The sequence below is a fragment of the Salvelinus namaycush genome, chromosome 4 (assembly GCF_016432855.1).
Source record: "Salvelinus namaycush isolate Seneca chromosome 4, SaNama_1.0, whole genome shotgun sequence".
NCBI classification, from domain to species: domain Eukaryota; kingdom Metazoa; phylum Chordata; class Actinopteri; order Salmoniformes; family Salmonidae; genus Salvelinus; species Salvelinus namaycush.
This window is the reverse complement of record NC_052310.1, coordinates 30,777,014-30,791,499: the sequence shown is the minus strand read 5'-3', so window position 1 is coordinate 30,791,499 and position 14,486 is coordinate 30,777,014. Positions and strand designations below refer to the sequence as shown.

The 14,486-nt window shown below is 41.1% G+C and overlaps 1 protein-coding gene across 1 annotated transcript in view; it reads right to left on the bottom strand.

Moving 5' to 3' along the window:
* LOC120046433 (cadherin-23-like) overlaps positions 1-14,486 on the bottom strand; it is a 569,127-nt gene that overhangs the window by 132,227 nt on the left and 422,414 nt on the right. The window contains exons 34-35 of the mRNA XM_038991662.1: positions 14,346-14,474; positions 8,215-8,343 (exon numbers count right to left, since the gene is read on the bottom strand). Coding sequence (XP_038847590.1) covers positions 8,215-8,343; positions 14,346-14,474 — 258 coding nt within the window. The remainder of the gene's footprint in view (positions 1-8,214; positions 8,344-14,345; positions 14,475-14,486) is intronic.

Below are 14,486 nucleotides of genomic sequence, written 5' to 3'. Positions count from 1 at the left end.
ACCATAACAAGATTCAACAACTGAGACATGAACTGAACAAGTTCCACAGACATGTGACTAACAGAAATGGAATAATGTGTTCCTGAACAAAGGGGGGTCAAAATCAAAAGTAACAGTCAGCATTAAGTACTGCAGTGCATCTCCTCCTCATGGACTGCACCAGATTTGCCAGTTCTTGCTGTGAGATGTTACCCCAATCTTCCACCAAGACACCTGCAAGTTCCCGGACATTTCTGGGGGGAATGGCCCTAGCCCTCACCCTCCGATCCAACAGATCCCAGACGTGCTCAATGGGATTGAGATCCGGGCTCTTTGCTGGCCATGGCAGAACACTGACATTCCTGTCTTGCAGGAAATCATGCACAGAATGAGCAGTATGGCTGGTGGCATTGTCATGCTGAGGGTCATGTCAGGATGAGCCTGCAGGAAGGGTACCACATGAGGGAGGAGGATGTCTTCCCTGTAACGCACATCACCCCTGGTGAGACAAAACAGCGACTCATCAGTGAAGAGCACTTTTGCCAGTCCTGTCTGGTCCAGCGACGGTGGGTTTGTGCCCATAGGCGATGTTGTTGCCTGTGTTATCTGGTGAGGACCTGCCTTACAACAGGCCTACAAGCCCTCAGTCCAGCCTCTCTCAGCCTATTGTGGACAGCCTGAGCACTGACGGAGGGATTGTGCATTCCTGGTATAACTTGGGCAGTTGTTGTTGCCATCCTGTACCTGTCCCGCAGGTGTGATGTTCGGATGTACCGATCCTGTGCAGGTGTTGTTACACATGGTCTGCCACTGCGAGGACGATCAGCTGTCCGTCCTGTCTCCCTGTAGCAATGTCTTAGGCGTCTCACAGTACGGACATTGCAATTTATTGCCCTGGCCACGTCTGCAGTCCTCATGCCTCCTTGCAGCATGCTTAAGGCATGTTCACACAGTTGAGCAGGGACCCTGGGCATCTTTCTTTTGGTGTTTTTCAGTCAGTAGAAAGGCCTCTTTGGTGTCCTAAGTTTTCATAACTGTGACCTTAATTGCCTACCGTCTGTAAGCTGTTTATGTCTTAACGACCGTTCCACAGGTGCATGTTCATTAATTGTTTATGGTTCATTGAACAAGCATGGGAAACAGTGTTTACAGCCTTTACAATGAAGATCTGTGAAGTTGTTTGGATTTTTACGAATTATCTTTGAAAGACAAGGTTCTGAAAAAGGAACGTTTCTTTTTTTTACTGTATATATGTCATGGATATATTTAAACTTATATTCCTTTATGTAATTTAACTTTCACATCAGTGGCGTATCCAGAACATTTGAAATGAGGTGGCCAATGTGGGGCACAGACCCAGATTAGCATTTTGAACTTTAATCGATGCAAGGTGGATTTAATAAATATAATTATGATAGTTCCACGCATTAAATGCTTCAGCTCAGGTTTGGTACATTTCCCTGTTCAAATAAATCATAAATTAATTCCAAAAGTATTGTTGTAATGCTTGCATTCAAGGTCAGGATTTTATATATGGTATAAGCATACAGCAGTAAATTCACTTGAAATTACCATCAGGAGTGTGAATTATACCGTGACATTTGGGGGTCACTTTTTTACTGGGACATCCTATGGCACACATTTCTTTTAATGGGTTTTATAGTTAAGACATGTAGGCCAAATTTAACTTAAAAAATGCTTTACCGTTAAATGTGTCATGAACACAAACAGTCATGATGTTTCATCTGGTTGTCAAACAAATCACTTCAAAAAGTAGGTTAACTAGGTTCCATGCACATGTTCGTCTACTCCAAAATAAGTCCAGCATCTGGACAGTGCTCTGTGCACCCACCATTTGATTGGAAAGGAACATCTATTACAAACACCATAAGTGTAATGACCTTCAGCCTACAAAGTGGCATGTATTCATGGATGCAGAGGTAAGTCAGGCTTCCCAAAAAATGTTAACCATAAAAAAGAAACAAACATATACAATTATTTCTCATTCGTGTCTATCCGTGTTTCATGATTTTCATTCAATTCACAAAAGAGGGGTAAAACTGTCAGTTAAAACTGGGGTTACGGGGGACCTTTGAGATGATCAGGGGAGACTGTCCCTTTTGGAGGAAATAACAACAATTATAAACTGCGTGGTTCGATACCTGAATGCTGATTGGCTGACAGCCGTTGTATATCAGATCGTATAACATGGATATGACAAAACATGTCTTTTTACCTTTCTAATTACGTTGGTAACCAGTTTATAATAGCAATAAGGCACCTCTGGGGTTTGTGGTATATGGCCAATATACAGTCACGGCCAAAAGTTTTGAGAATGACACAAATATTATTTTCCACAAAGTTTGCTGCTTCAGTGTCTTTAGTTATTTTTTGTCAGATGTTACTATGGAATACTGAAGTATAATTACAAGTATTTCATAAGTGTCAAAGGCTTTTATTGACAATTACATGAAGTTGATGCAAAGAGTCAATATTTGCAGTGTTGACCCTTCTTTTTCAAGACCTCTGCAATCCACACTGGCATGCTGTCAATTTTCTTCTGGGCCACATCCTGACTGATGGCAGCCTATTCTTGCATAATCAATGCTTGGAGTTTGTCAGAATTTGTGGGTTTTTGTTTGTCCACCTGCCTCTTGAGGGTTGATCACAAGTTCTCAATGGGATTAAAGTCTGGGGAGATTCCTGGCCATGGACCCAAAATATCGATGTTTTGTTCCCCAAGCCACTTAGTTATCAGCTTTTCCTTATGGCAAGGTGCTCCATCCTGCTGGAAAAGGCATTGTTCGTCACCAAACTGTTCCTGGATGGTTGGGAGAAGTTGCTCTCGGAGGATGTGTTAGTACCATTCTTTATTCATGGCTGTGTTCTTAGGCAAAATTGTGAGTGAGCCCACTCCCTTGGCTGAGAAGCAACCCCACACATGAATGGTCTCAGGATGCTTTACTGTTGGCATGACACAGGACTGATGGTAGCGCTCACCATGTCTTCTCCGGAAAAGCTTTTTTTCCGGATGCCCCAAACAATCGGAAAGGGGATTCATCAGAGAAAATGACTTTACCCCAGTCCTCAGCAGTCCAATCCCTGTACCTTTTGCAGAATATCAGTCTGTCCATGATGTTTTTCCTGGAGAGAAGTGGCTTCTTTGCTGCCCTTCTTGACACTAAGCCATCATCCAAAAGTCTTTGCCTTACTGTGCGTGCAGATGCACACATATCTGTCTGCTGACATTCCTAAGCAAGCTCTGTACTGGTGGTGCCCCGATCAACTTTAGGAGACGGTCCTGGCGCTTGCTGGACTTTCTTGGGCACCCTGAAGCCTTCTTCACAACAATTGAATCGCTCTCCTTGAAGTTCTTGATGATCCGATAAATGGTTGATTTAGGTACAATCTTACTGGCAGCAATATCCTTGCCTGTGAAGCCCTTTTTGTGCAAAGCAACGATGACGGCACGTGTTTCCTTGCAGGTAACCTTGCAGGTAACCAGGTAACCTTGACAGAGGAAGAACAATGATTCCAAGCACCACCCTCTTTTTGAAGCTTCCAGTCTGTTATTGGAACTCAATTAGCATGACAGAGTGATCTCCAGCCTTGTCCTCGTCAACACTCACACCTGTGTTAATGAGAGAATCACTGACATGATGTCAGCTGGTCCTTTTGTGGCAGGGCTGAAATGCAGTGGAAATGTTTTTGGGGGATTCAGTTAATTTGCATGGCAAAGAGGGACTTTGCAATTAATTGCAATTCATCTGATCACTCTTCATAACATTCTGGAGTATATGCAAATTGCCATCATACAAACTGAGGCAGCAGACTTTGTGAAAATGTATATTTGTGTCATTCTCAAAACTTTTTGCCACGACTGTACAGTGGTTCTCTTAAGGCAAGGCATCCCGCTAGCAACTTCCGGTGAAACTGGAGGGCGCGCAATTCAAATAAATAATCATAAAAATTAGGGATATTAAACATGTACAGTGGGGCAAAAAAGTATTTAGTCAGCCACCAATTGTGCAAGTTCTCCCACTTAAAAAGATGAGAGAGGCCTGTAATTTTCATCATAGGTACACTTCAACTATGACAGACAAAATGAGAAAAAAATATCCAGAAAATCACATTGTAGGATTTTTAATGAATTTATTTTTGCAAATTATGGTGGAAAATAGGAATTTGGTCAATAACAAAAGTTTATCTCAATACTTTGTTATATACCCTTTGTTGGCAATGACAGAGGTGAAACGTTTTCTGTAAGTCTTCACAAGGTTTTCACACACTGTTGCTGGTATTTTGGCCCATTCCTCCATGCAGATCTCCTCTAGAGCAGTGATGTTTTGGGGCTGTTGCTGGGCAACACGGACTTTCAACTCCCTCCAAAGATTTTCTATGGTGTTGAGATCTGGAGACTGGCTAGGCCACTCCAGGACCTTGAAATGCTTCTTACGAAGCCACTCCTTCGTTGCCCGGGTGGTGTGTTTGGGATCATTGTCATGCTGAAAGACCCAGCCATGTTTCATCTTCAATGCCCTTGCTGATGAGGAGGTTTTCACTCAAAATCTCACGATACATGGCCCCATTCATTCTTTCCTTTACACGGATCAGTCGTCCTGGTCCCTTTGCAGAAAAACAGCCCCAAAGCATGATGTTTCCACCCCCATGCTTCACAGTAGGTATGGTGTTCTTTGGATGCAACTCAGCATTCTTTGTCCTCCAAACACGACGAGTTGAGTTTTTACCAAAAAGTTCTATTTTGGTTTCATCTGACCATATGACATTCTCCCAATCTTCTTCTGGATCATCCAAATGCTCTCTAGCAAACTTCAGACGGGCCTGGACATGTACTGGCTTAAGCAGGGGGACATGTCTGGCACTGCAGGATTTGAGTCCCTGGTGACGTAGTGTGTTACTGATGGTAGGCTTTGTTACTTTGGTCCCAGCTCTCTGCAGGTCCCCCCGTGTGGTTCTGGGATTTTTGCTCACCGTTCTTGTGATCATTTTGACCCCACGGGGTGAGATCTTGCGTGGAGCCCCAGATCGAGGGAGATTATCAATGGTCTTGTATGTCTTCCATTTCCTAATAATTGCTCCCACAGTTGATTTCTTCAAACCAAGCTGCTTACCTATTGCAGATTCAGTCTTCCCAGCCTGGTGCAGTTCTACAATTTTGTTTCTGGTGTCCTTTGACAGCTCTTTGGTCTTGGCCATAGTGGAGTTTGGAGTGTGACTGTTTGAGGTTGTGGACAGGTGTCTTTTATACTGATAACAAGTTCAAACAGGTGCCATTAATACAGGTAACGAGTGGAGGACAGAGGAGCCTCTTAAAGAAGAAGTTACAGGTCTGTGAGAGCCAGAAATCTTGCTTGTTTGTAGGTGACCAAATACTTATTTTCCACCATCATTTGCAAATAAATTCATTAAAAATCCTACAATGTGATTTTCTGGATTTCTTTTTCTCATTTTGTCTGTCATAGTTGAAGTGTACCTATGATGGAAGTTACAGGCCTCTCTCATCTTTTTAAGTGGGAGAACTTGCACAATTGGTGGCTGACTAAATACTTTTTTGCCCCACTGTATATACATACAAGTGTCTTATATCGGTTGAAAGCTTAAATTCTTGTTAATCTAACTGCACTGTCCGATTTACAGTAGCCATTACAGTGAAAGCATGCCATGCGATTGTTTGAGGACGGCGCCCCACATCAAAATATTTTTCCACCGGCACAGGTTTCATAAATTCACAAATAACAATTAAATATTCAATTACTTTTTGACAATGTTCCTCTGATTTGTCATCCAAAGGGTACCAGCTATAAGATGTAGTGTCGTTTTGTTAGATAAAATCCTTCTTTATATCTCAATATCTCAGACAGTTTCGTTGGTGCCATCGATTTGAGTAATCCACTCGTTCAAGATGCAGAGAAAGGAATCCGAAAATCTACCTCTAAACTTTGTTAAAACAAGTCAAAATATGTTTCTATTGACTCCTCAGATACCCTAAAATGTAATCAAACTATCATATTTCTTACGGAAAGAAGTATGTTCAATAGGAAACCAATATTAGCAGGTGCGTCTTGTCTTCATCGCGAGCCCAAACACGAATTTCCAAGAGTGTGTCCCAGTACTAAAACTCATATTTCTTACTCGTTTTGGAATAAACAAGGCTGAAACCTTGAACATAGTCTGCTTACAGCCTGTGGAAGACATAGGAATTGCATCCTGGGAGCAGGATTTCATTATTTCCCTGTACTTCTATTCTAAGAGCATGGGCTCTCAAAAACAATTCTGGTTGGTATTTCTTTGGATTTTCTCCTACCATATCTATTGTGTTATAGTCTCCTACATTATTTTAACATTTCTACAAACTTCAAAGTGTTTTCCTTCCAATGGTACCAATTATATGTATATCCTGGATTCAGGATACGTTGGGCACGTCAGTCAGGCGGAAATTGAGGAAAAAGGACCCTAGCCCCACCATGCGGGCTGCCACAGAATTCTATGGGATGTTATTTCATTGTCAGCCAATGTTACCATTAATGCTAGTTAGTGCTAGTTTGACCACCAGAGGGCATCTTTGAGGAACATTTGATAGCCTTCAATATTGGCTGCCCTAGATAATTTAAAACCTTTTTTGTAAGAACATAGTATATGGGATTTTAAGAAATGTAGCTTAGTTAATTGTATTAATATTATCGTGTCTCTATTCCAAGAAAATAAAAAAATTCAACCCTCAGAGTTTCCGTTAGGATGGAATAGAAAATATGGTGCTGCACAACATGACGGTCGGGAGTAGGCTACAGTACTACAGTAAGAGCAAAATAATCCTTACATTTCCACACCCTAATTGTAGTCTAAGTTTCTCTTAGAATAAAAACCTTAGTAAGTAATTTTTGTATGTTTTAGTAAGTAATACTGACGGGTGTGCGCGTGCAGGACAGAGGAATAGCAATTCTTACACTATTGTTCTAAATTCAATCATCTTCTTCATCCACATCATTCAGTTATTTGAAATTCAATTTTGAAGTCATACAAATGATCAGTTTCTATTTGGTTTATGTCGCCCATTCATTGTCAGTTAGAGATGCAGTAGCGCCTTGGGACCCAAAAGCATAATCAGTGCTCTACCTCCCCCTTGTGCTGGTCTGGAGCAATGAAGTAGTGACGCAGGGTACCGTACTAAACCACAAATTACCTCTAAGTCCCGCAGCATAATCACAAAACTTTTAGTTGAGCAACCACTGTACCATGGCTAAGGGCTGTATCCAGGTACTCTGCATTGGGTCTCGGATAAAAACAGCCATTAACCGTGGTATATTGGCCAAATACCACACCCCCTCTGGCCTTATTGCTTAAATATAGCATAATTGCATCCGTCAAACAGGTAAGCCTACCCCTTATTTCTTGAATAGGGCTCAAACAAAGCCCTCTTGTTGCTAGTAAATTAGCTCAACTTTCAGCACAGGGAACTGTCCATATTGATCTTAGAAATAGGCCTAGATCCACACAGGTGGCTGCATCTCAACTAGTCTGATCTTTTTTCTGATACAGTATTTCAAAAATAAGTTGTTACAGTTATTTGTGATATACCTATTTTAGCTAAGTTTTATTAAATTGATTAAATGTCTCGGTCCATTAGTCATGCTAAGCATAGGGTTGTCTTATAAGATCTTTTAAGGTAAGATAATTAGGTAATTAGGTGGGTGCTTCATTTTTTCTTATTTGATGTTGTCTTGGAAAATTACATCATTAGTCATTCTATCCCGTGTTTTACTCTTTAAAGAATTGTCTCTTGTTATATGCTAGTGTTTTTTCTAACCTGATACAAACTTGTCTTTGTCGGACTTAGTCAAAAGACTGGGCGTATAAGATAGCATTTACATGTAGACATTCAGAAGACATTCATTGTCAGATAATAAATTGAAATATGACACGTGATGTGTAAGAGTCACGTGAACACAATGTCTAAATGACGTGTACATGTCATGTGACAAGTACATGATATGAACGTGTCAGTAGTTTGACGCCTAAGAAAAAATGTGCATCCATTGACAATCCATGTTATTTCATGACGGTGTCTTAGGCACTTACTAAGATGTTAGGTAACATGGTGATCGGTATCAGTATCTACCGTAGGCTCTTTCTCGGCCCAAAATACTCTCCATATGTGTGCCTGATTGTATATGTGATTGACTGACTGACTGACGTGTGTGTGATTGAGTGACTCACCTCGCTGACGCTGACATTGTAGCCCCCCTGGCTCTCGATGACGGGTGTGTTATCATTGACGTCCAGGATGTTGATGATTAGAGGGAGGTCTCTGTAGCGGGGAGGCACGCCACTGTCCATGGCACGCACCTGTCATAACACACACACACATACATGCACACACATTAGTCAGTCAATCACACACACGTCAGTCAGTCAATCACACACAAAGACAGACAGACAGATGTACACATGTGCGTAAACAGGTGGGCATACATTATAGACGCAACGATAGTTTTAGATTTATTCCTACCACTAAGCTGCTGGTCATTGATTATTGATTCCCATTACCATAGGTATATATCTATTTATCCTGTTACTGGTAACTATTACTTCTGTTTAGATGTACAGTGCAATCGGAAAGTATTCAGATCCCTTGACGTTTCTCAAAATTTTGTTACGTTACAACCTTATTCTAAAAATGATTAAGATTTTTTCCTTTATCAATCTACACACAATACCCCATAATGACAAAGCAAAAACAGGTTTATAAAAATAAAAAACAGAAATATCACATTTACCTAAGTATTCAGACCCTTTACTCAGTACTCTGTTCAAGCACCTTTGGCAAAGATTACAGCCTCGAGTCTTCTTGGGTATGACACTACAGGCTTGGCACACCTCAAGCTCTGTCAGGTTGGATGGGGAGCGTCGCGTCAGAGCTATTATCAGGTCTCTCCAGAGATGTTCGATCGGCTTCAAGTCCGGGCTCTGGCTGGGCCACTCAAGGACATTCAGAGACTTGTCCCAAAGCCACGCCTGTGTTGTCTTGGCTGTGTGCTTAGGGTTGTTGTCCTGTTGGAAGGTAAACCTTCACCCCAGTCTCTGGTCCTGAGCACTCTGGAGCAAGTTTTCATCAAGGATATCTGTACTTTGCTCCATTAATCCTTCCCTCGATCCTGACTAGTCTCCCAGTCCCTGCGGCTGAAAAACATCCCCACAGCATGATGCTGCCACCACCATGCTTTACCGTAGAGATGGTGCCAGTTTTCCTACAGATGTGACACTTGGCATTCGGGCCAAAGAGTTCAATCTTGGTTTCATCAGACCAGAGAATCTTTTTTCTCATGGTTTGAGAGTCTTTAGGTGCCTTTTGGCAAACGGGCTGTTATGTGCCTTTTACTGAGGAGTGGCTTCCCTCTGGCTATCCCCACTGTGACCGTACGTACATGTCCCAACCAGAAGCCATGGATTACATTAAATCAAATTTTTATTTGTCACATGCGCCGAATACAACCTTATGTGAGGTTGGGGTAAAGTGACTATGCATAGATAATTAACAGTGAGTAGCAGCAGTGGAAAAACAAAGGGAGGGGGGTTGTCAATGTAAATAGTCCGTGGCCATTTGATTAATTGTTCAGCAGTCTTATAACTCAGGGGCCCTCAGGGGTGTGTGCTTAGTCCCCTCCTGTCCTCCCTGTTCTTCCTCAGGCAAGCAAAACCTTGAGACTTCCTGAATATTTGATTTCATGCACAAGCTTTAATTGACAAATAGACACAGACCGCCACCCCTTGTCTTACCGGAGGCAGCTGTTCTGTCTTGCCGATACACGGAAAAAACAGCCAACTGTATATTATCTTTGTCGTCGTTGTGGCGAAATCAGAATTAGCTAAGTAACATAGATAATTAAGATGTCTTATTTGCAGAATATGCTTATATGATTGAACTGTTGAAAACTCTTGTTATTAGAATATCTCCTTTCGACTCTGGTGTTGGCAGCTGCACTTCCTCCCTCAAATGGGCCTCAGTCACCTTGGGTCCAGAGAGTGGAGAAGTCAGGCTTGTCTATCACAGGTCCCTGTTGCTCTGCAGAATATCAGCAAGGAGTATGGCAAAGGAGATCAGAAGGAAATATTGTTTCCATATATGAACTGTGTGTCTCTATTGCAAACCATGTAAAGGGATGGCGTGCGTAATGGGGAACCAATCACTTGTCTCCACAGTGTCTGTGCTTCAGTCACCTCCTCCTAGGGGGAGATTGTTCACTCCCCTAGCTCAAGGTGGAAACTAAGTAACAACAAATGTTCTTAGTACTGAACAAAACAACAAGTTCCTTGTATTTGTGGCCTAAGGTCTGGCACAGGATGTGTGGAGTTAGTGTCTGGAACCATTTTCTACATTGTAGAATAATAGCGAAGACATCAAAACAATTAAATAACATCATTCGTACGGTGAAGCACGGTGGTGATAGCATCATGCTATCGGGGTGTTTTCAGTGTCAGGGATTGGGAGATTAGTCAGGATCAAGCCAAAGATGAATGGAGCAAAGTACAGAGAGATCCTGAACTCAGTATGTTCTGAAAGTCCGCGGAGTCTGTAACACCACTAAGCAAGGGGCAGCACCAAGCAAGCGGCACCATGAAGAACAAGGAGCTCTCCAAACAGGTCAGGGACAAAGTTGTGGAGAAGTACAAATCAGGGTTGGGATGTAAAAAAATATCAGAAACTTTGAACATCCTACGGAGCATCATTAAATCCATTATTAAAAAATGGAAAGAATATGGCACCACAACAAAGCTGCCAAGAGAGGGCCGCCCACCAAATCTCACAGACCAGGCAAGGAGGGCATTAATCAGAGAGGCAACAAAGAGACCAAAGATAACCCTGAAGGAGCTGCAAAGCTCCACAGTGGGGATTGGAGTATCTATCCACAGAACCACTCTAAGCCGTACTACACTCCACAGAGCTGGGCTTTACTGAAGAGTGGCCAGAAAAAAAGCCATTGCTTAAAAGAACAAAATAAGCAAACATGTTTGGTGTTCGCCAAAAGGCATGTGGGAGACTCCCCAAACATATGGAAGAAGGTACTCTGGTCAGATGAGCCTAAAATTGAGCTTTTTGGCCATCAAGGTAAATGCTAAGTCTGGCGCAGACCCAACGTCTCACATCACCCTAGAACACCATCCCCACAGTGAAGCATGGTGGTGGCAGCATCATCTTATGGGAATATTTTTTCATCTGCAGGGACTGGGAAACTGGTCTGAATAGTTTTGCACGCTCAAGGTCTGTTTTTTTGTCTTTGTTTGTTTCACTTGAAAAAAAGATTTTGCATCTTCAAAGTGGTAGGCATGTTGTGTAAATCAAATGATACAAACCACCAAAAATATATATTTTAATTCCAGGTTGTAAGGCAACAAAATAGGAGAAATGCCAAGGGGGGTGAATACTTTCGCAATCCACTTTACTTTCCAAAGGCACTGTATGCTTGTTCTACTCAATTGTTTGTACAATTTTTTGGGGGGAAAATGGTTCAAATTGTATTTTTTGTATACATAGCTCTATTGATGAATTTGAGGTGGTTACATTTCACTACCCCTGTTCCTCAGCTTTTTACTGAAAGAGTGGTGCGGTGTTGGATTTGTTGTTGTTTTGAACTCTAGATTGCCCCTTCAAGAACCAATGGGTATACGTCAAGATTCCCAGATTGCATGTGTGTCTTATACCAAAAATAAGTTTACATTACCAAGTACATTAATGGGATAAATCTACTCTAAGAGTATAAAGCGGTTTGAGAGAAGTTTGGAATCCTAATCAACCAATCCAATGTGAGTACATCTGTTGTTGAAGTACAGTAGATCAATAAACATACTGTCCTCTAGAAGGTATCTAAGCTGCGTATGCCGAAAAACATTGTTAATGCATAGGTCAAATTAGCTTTGAATATCCTATATTTTTCAGCTTCAGGCAATAGCTTATATTTCAATATTTTTTTTTTTGTATTAATAAACATATGGATATACAGTAAAATGCAATGGGATTACTGTATGTGTATGGATGCATACAAACCAGCAAAACATTCATTCAAAAATGAAAACATGCTCATGTGCTGACATGCTGTATAATAATATTTAATATTCATCCTATGTAGCTTGAGTACATATAATTGTCATATGGTTCCTGACTGAGAAGCCTGAATGTGGCATTTTAACAGTAAGCGGTAGCGATCATTAGGCACGGAATGGAAGAAAATAGACTCAAACAGGAAGGGACAATCTGAAGTTGTCTAATAAGAAGCTATCACTTCATTTTCCACTGCATAATGTTTTGCTACCTTGTGCCTTAATAGCTAGGTTTCCATCTAATTGGCGACAGATTTTCATGCAAATATTGTAGAATCTGCATAAAGACATGAAAACTTAAGGAAAGTTTGGAAACACCACTGGTGGATAAATGCGCATTCATCCACCAGTGGTGTTTCCACAAAATTGACTTGTTGCAGGTAAAAATCTATGTGTGATGACGTAGTGCACACAAAATGTACTTTTTTGCTTAAGTTATCATGCACTGAATAAATGTATTTCAATGTGTTTCTATCACATTTTCAACTCTACTGATAGTTTTGTCACAAAAACTGTTACGTTGAATAGCAAATGTGCCTTCTCTGGTCTTGGCACGTGTGCTCTAGTCAACAGCTCGCAGTTACAGTACAGGTACAGTGGTTGCTCCTTTAAAAGTTGCATCGTACTGCAGCACACCTTGAGGCTGCTGCAGCATTCTATGTCACATTATCTAATTGTCAGCCATTTTTTCTGTTAATACGAGTTAGTGCTAGTTTGACCACCAGACGGCATCTTTGAGAGGCATTTGATAGTCTTCCATATTGGCATTACCAGAGAATTTCAAACCTTTTTTGTAATAACATAGTATATGAGATTGATTTTTAGAAATTTTGCTTAATTAATTTGATTAATATTATGGTGTTTCTATTACATGAAAAACAAAATACTCAGGGTTTCCATTAGGATGGAACAGAAAATATGGCTCTGTACAACGTGACGGTCGAGATTAGGCTACAGCATAAAAGGATTTGAGGATTCTAAATTGTTTGACTTCATTAGACAACTTTGTTCCATCTATTCCCATAGTAATTCGTTATGGATCCATAACTAAATCAACATCTGCATTTTGAAAGATTATTTTTCATTACAAAAGATGCTGATGACGAAATACAGTACTATAAGCCACCTGCATTTGTTTTTTAGGCTACTGTGCAGTCAGACAAGTAAACATAGCCTACAATATATACTGTAGTAAACATGGGGAATTGCCTAATGCCTTACATGAGGGAGAGCAGGCCATGTCTGTACTACAGAATTCAGGCACGTGGGAGACCGGGGTTCAATTCCCCAATGGAGAGGAAGGAGTAGGCTGTCCTTATAAATACGATTTGTTCTTAACTGATTCCATATGTGTTATTTCATAGTTGTGATGTCTTCACTATTATTCTACAATATATGAAATAGTAAAAACAAAGAAAAATCCTGGAATGAGTAGGTGTGTCTGAACTTTTGACTGGTACTTGCTTAATTAATTTGATTAATATTATGGTGTTTCTATTCCAAGAAAAACGAAAAACTCTCTGGGTTTCTGTTATGATGGAACAGAAAATAGGGCCCTGTACAACGTGACAGTCGGCAGTACAGTACTGGGCTATTTAGCTAAAGAGTCCCTGAGTCATGTGGGCAGGGCACATGGGAGACCGGGTTTCAATTCCCCGACAGGGAGGAAGGAGTAGGCTGTCCTTAAGAACAAATAATAATTTGTTCTTAACCGACTTGCCTAGTTAAATTCAATCTGGAGTGCCTGTGCTGGTTGTGCGGGTAGGCTAGTCTACATGAGATTATTATGGATAAGAGCAAGAATATTTTTATTTGTCAAATGGCAATCAAGCATCGATCATTATGTCACCAGAATAAGACTCTCAATATTTATCAGAAAATATTATCAAGATCACCATGCACTTTCACCACCCTGTGAAGTTCATCGTAATTTATTTAATCTGTAGCCTAATAAACTGCATGGTTTCCAGAGTCGTAGTGGGAGGACCACACACCATATCATCGCGTGACTCCAAGTTTCTTTCGATATGATGGTTATTATATCAATATTTGCGCATAAAGGCATTTCCACCGCCATTTCTCGCATAATTAATTTTACCAACACAAAAAGATCACATGTCAAACGAACAACTGATCTGTCGGCATTTACAAAATTGTAACGAAATGCCTGTTTCCATCAGAGCTGTCATGATTTTTTTTTAAATGGTATGACTTTGGAAACATGGTTATAGAACGTGACCCAGGTGTCTAACCTTGAGCAGGTAGCGGTCAACAGACTCTCGGTCCAGAGGGGAGTTGACGTAGATCTCTCCATAGGTGTGGTTCACTGTCCGGATCTCAAACACATCCTGCATGTTCCCTGCCACCAGCCTGAATTGCACCTTAGAGAGCGA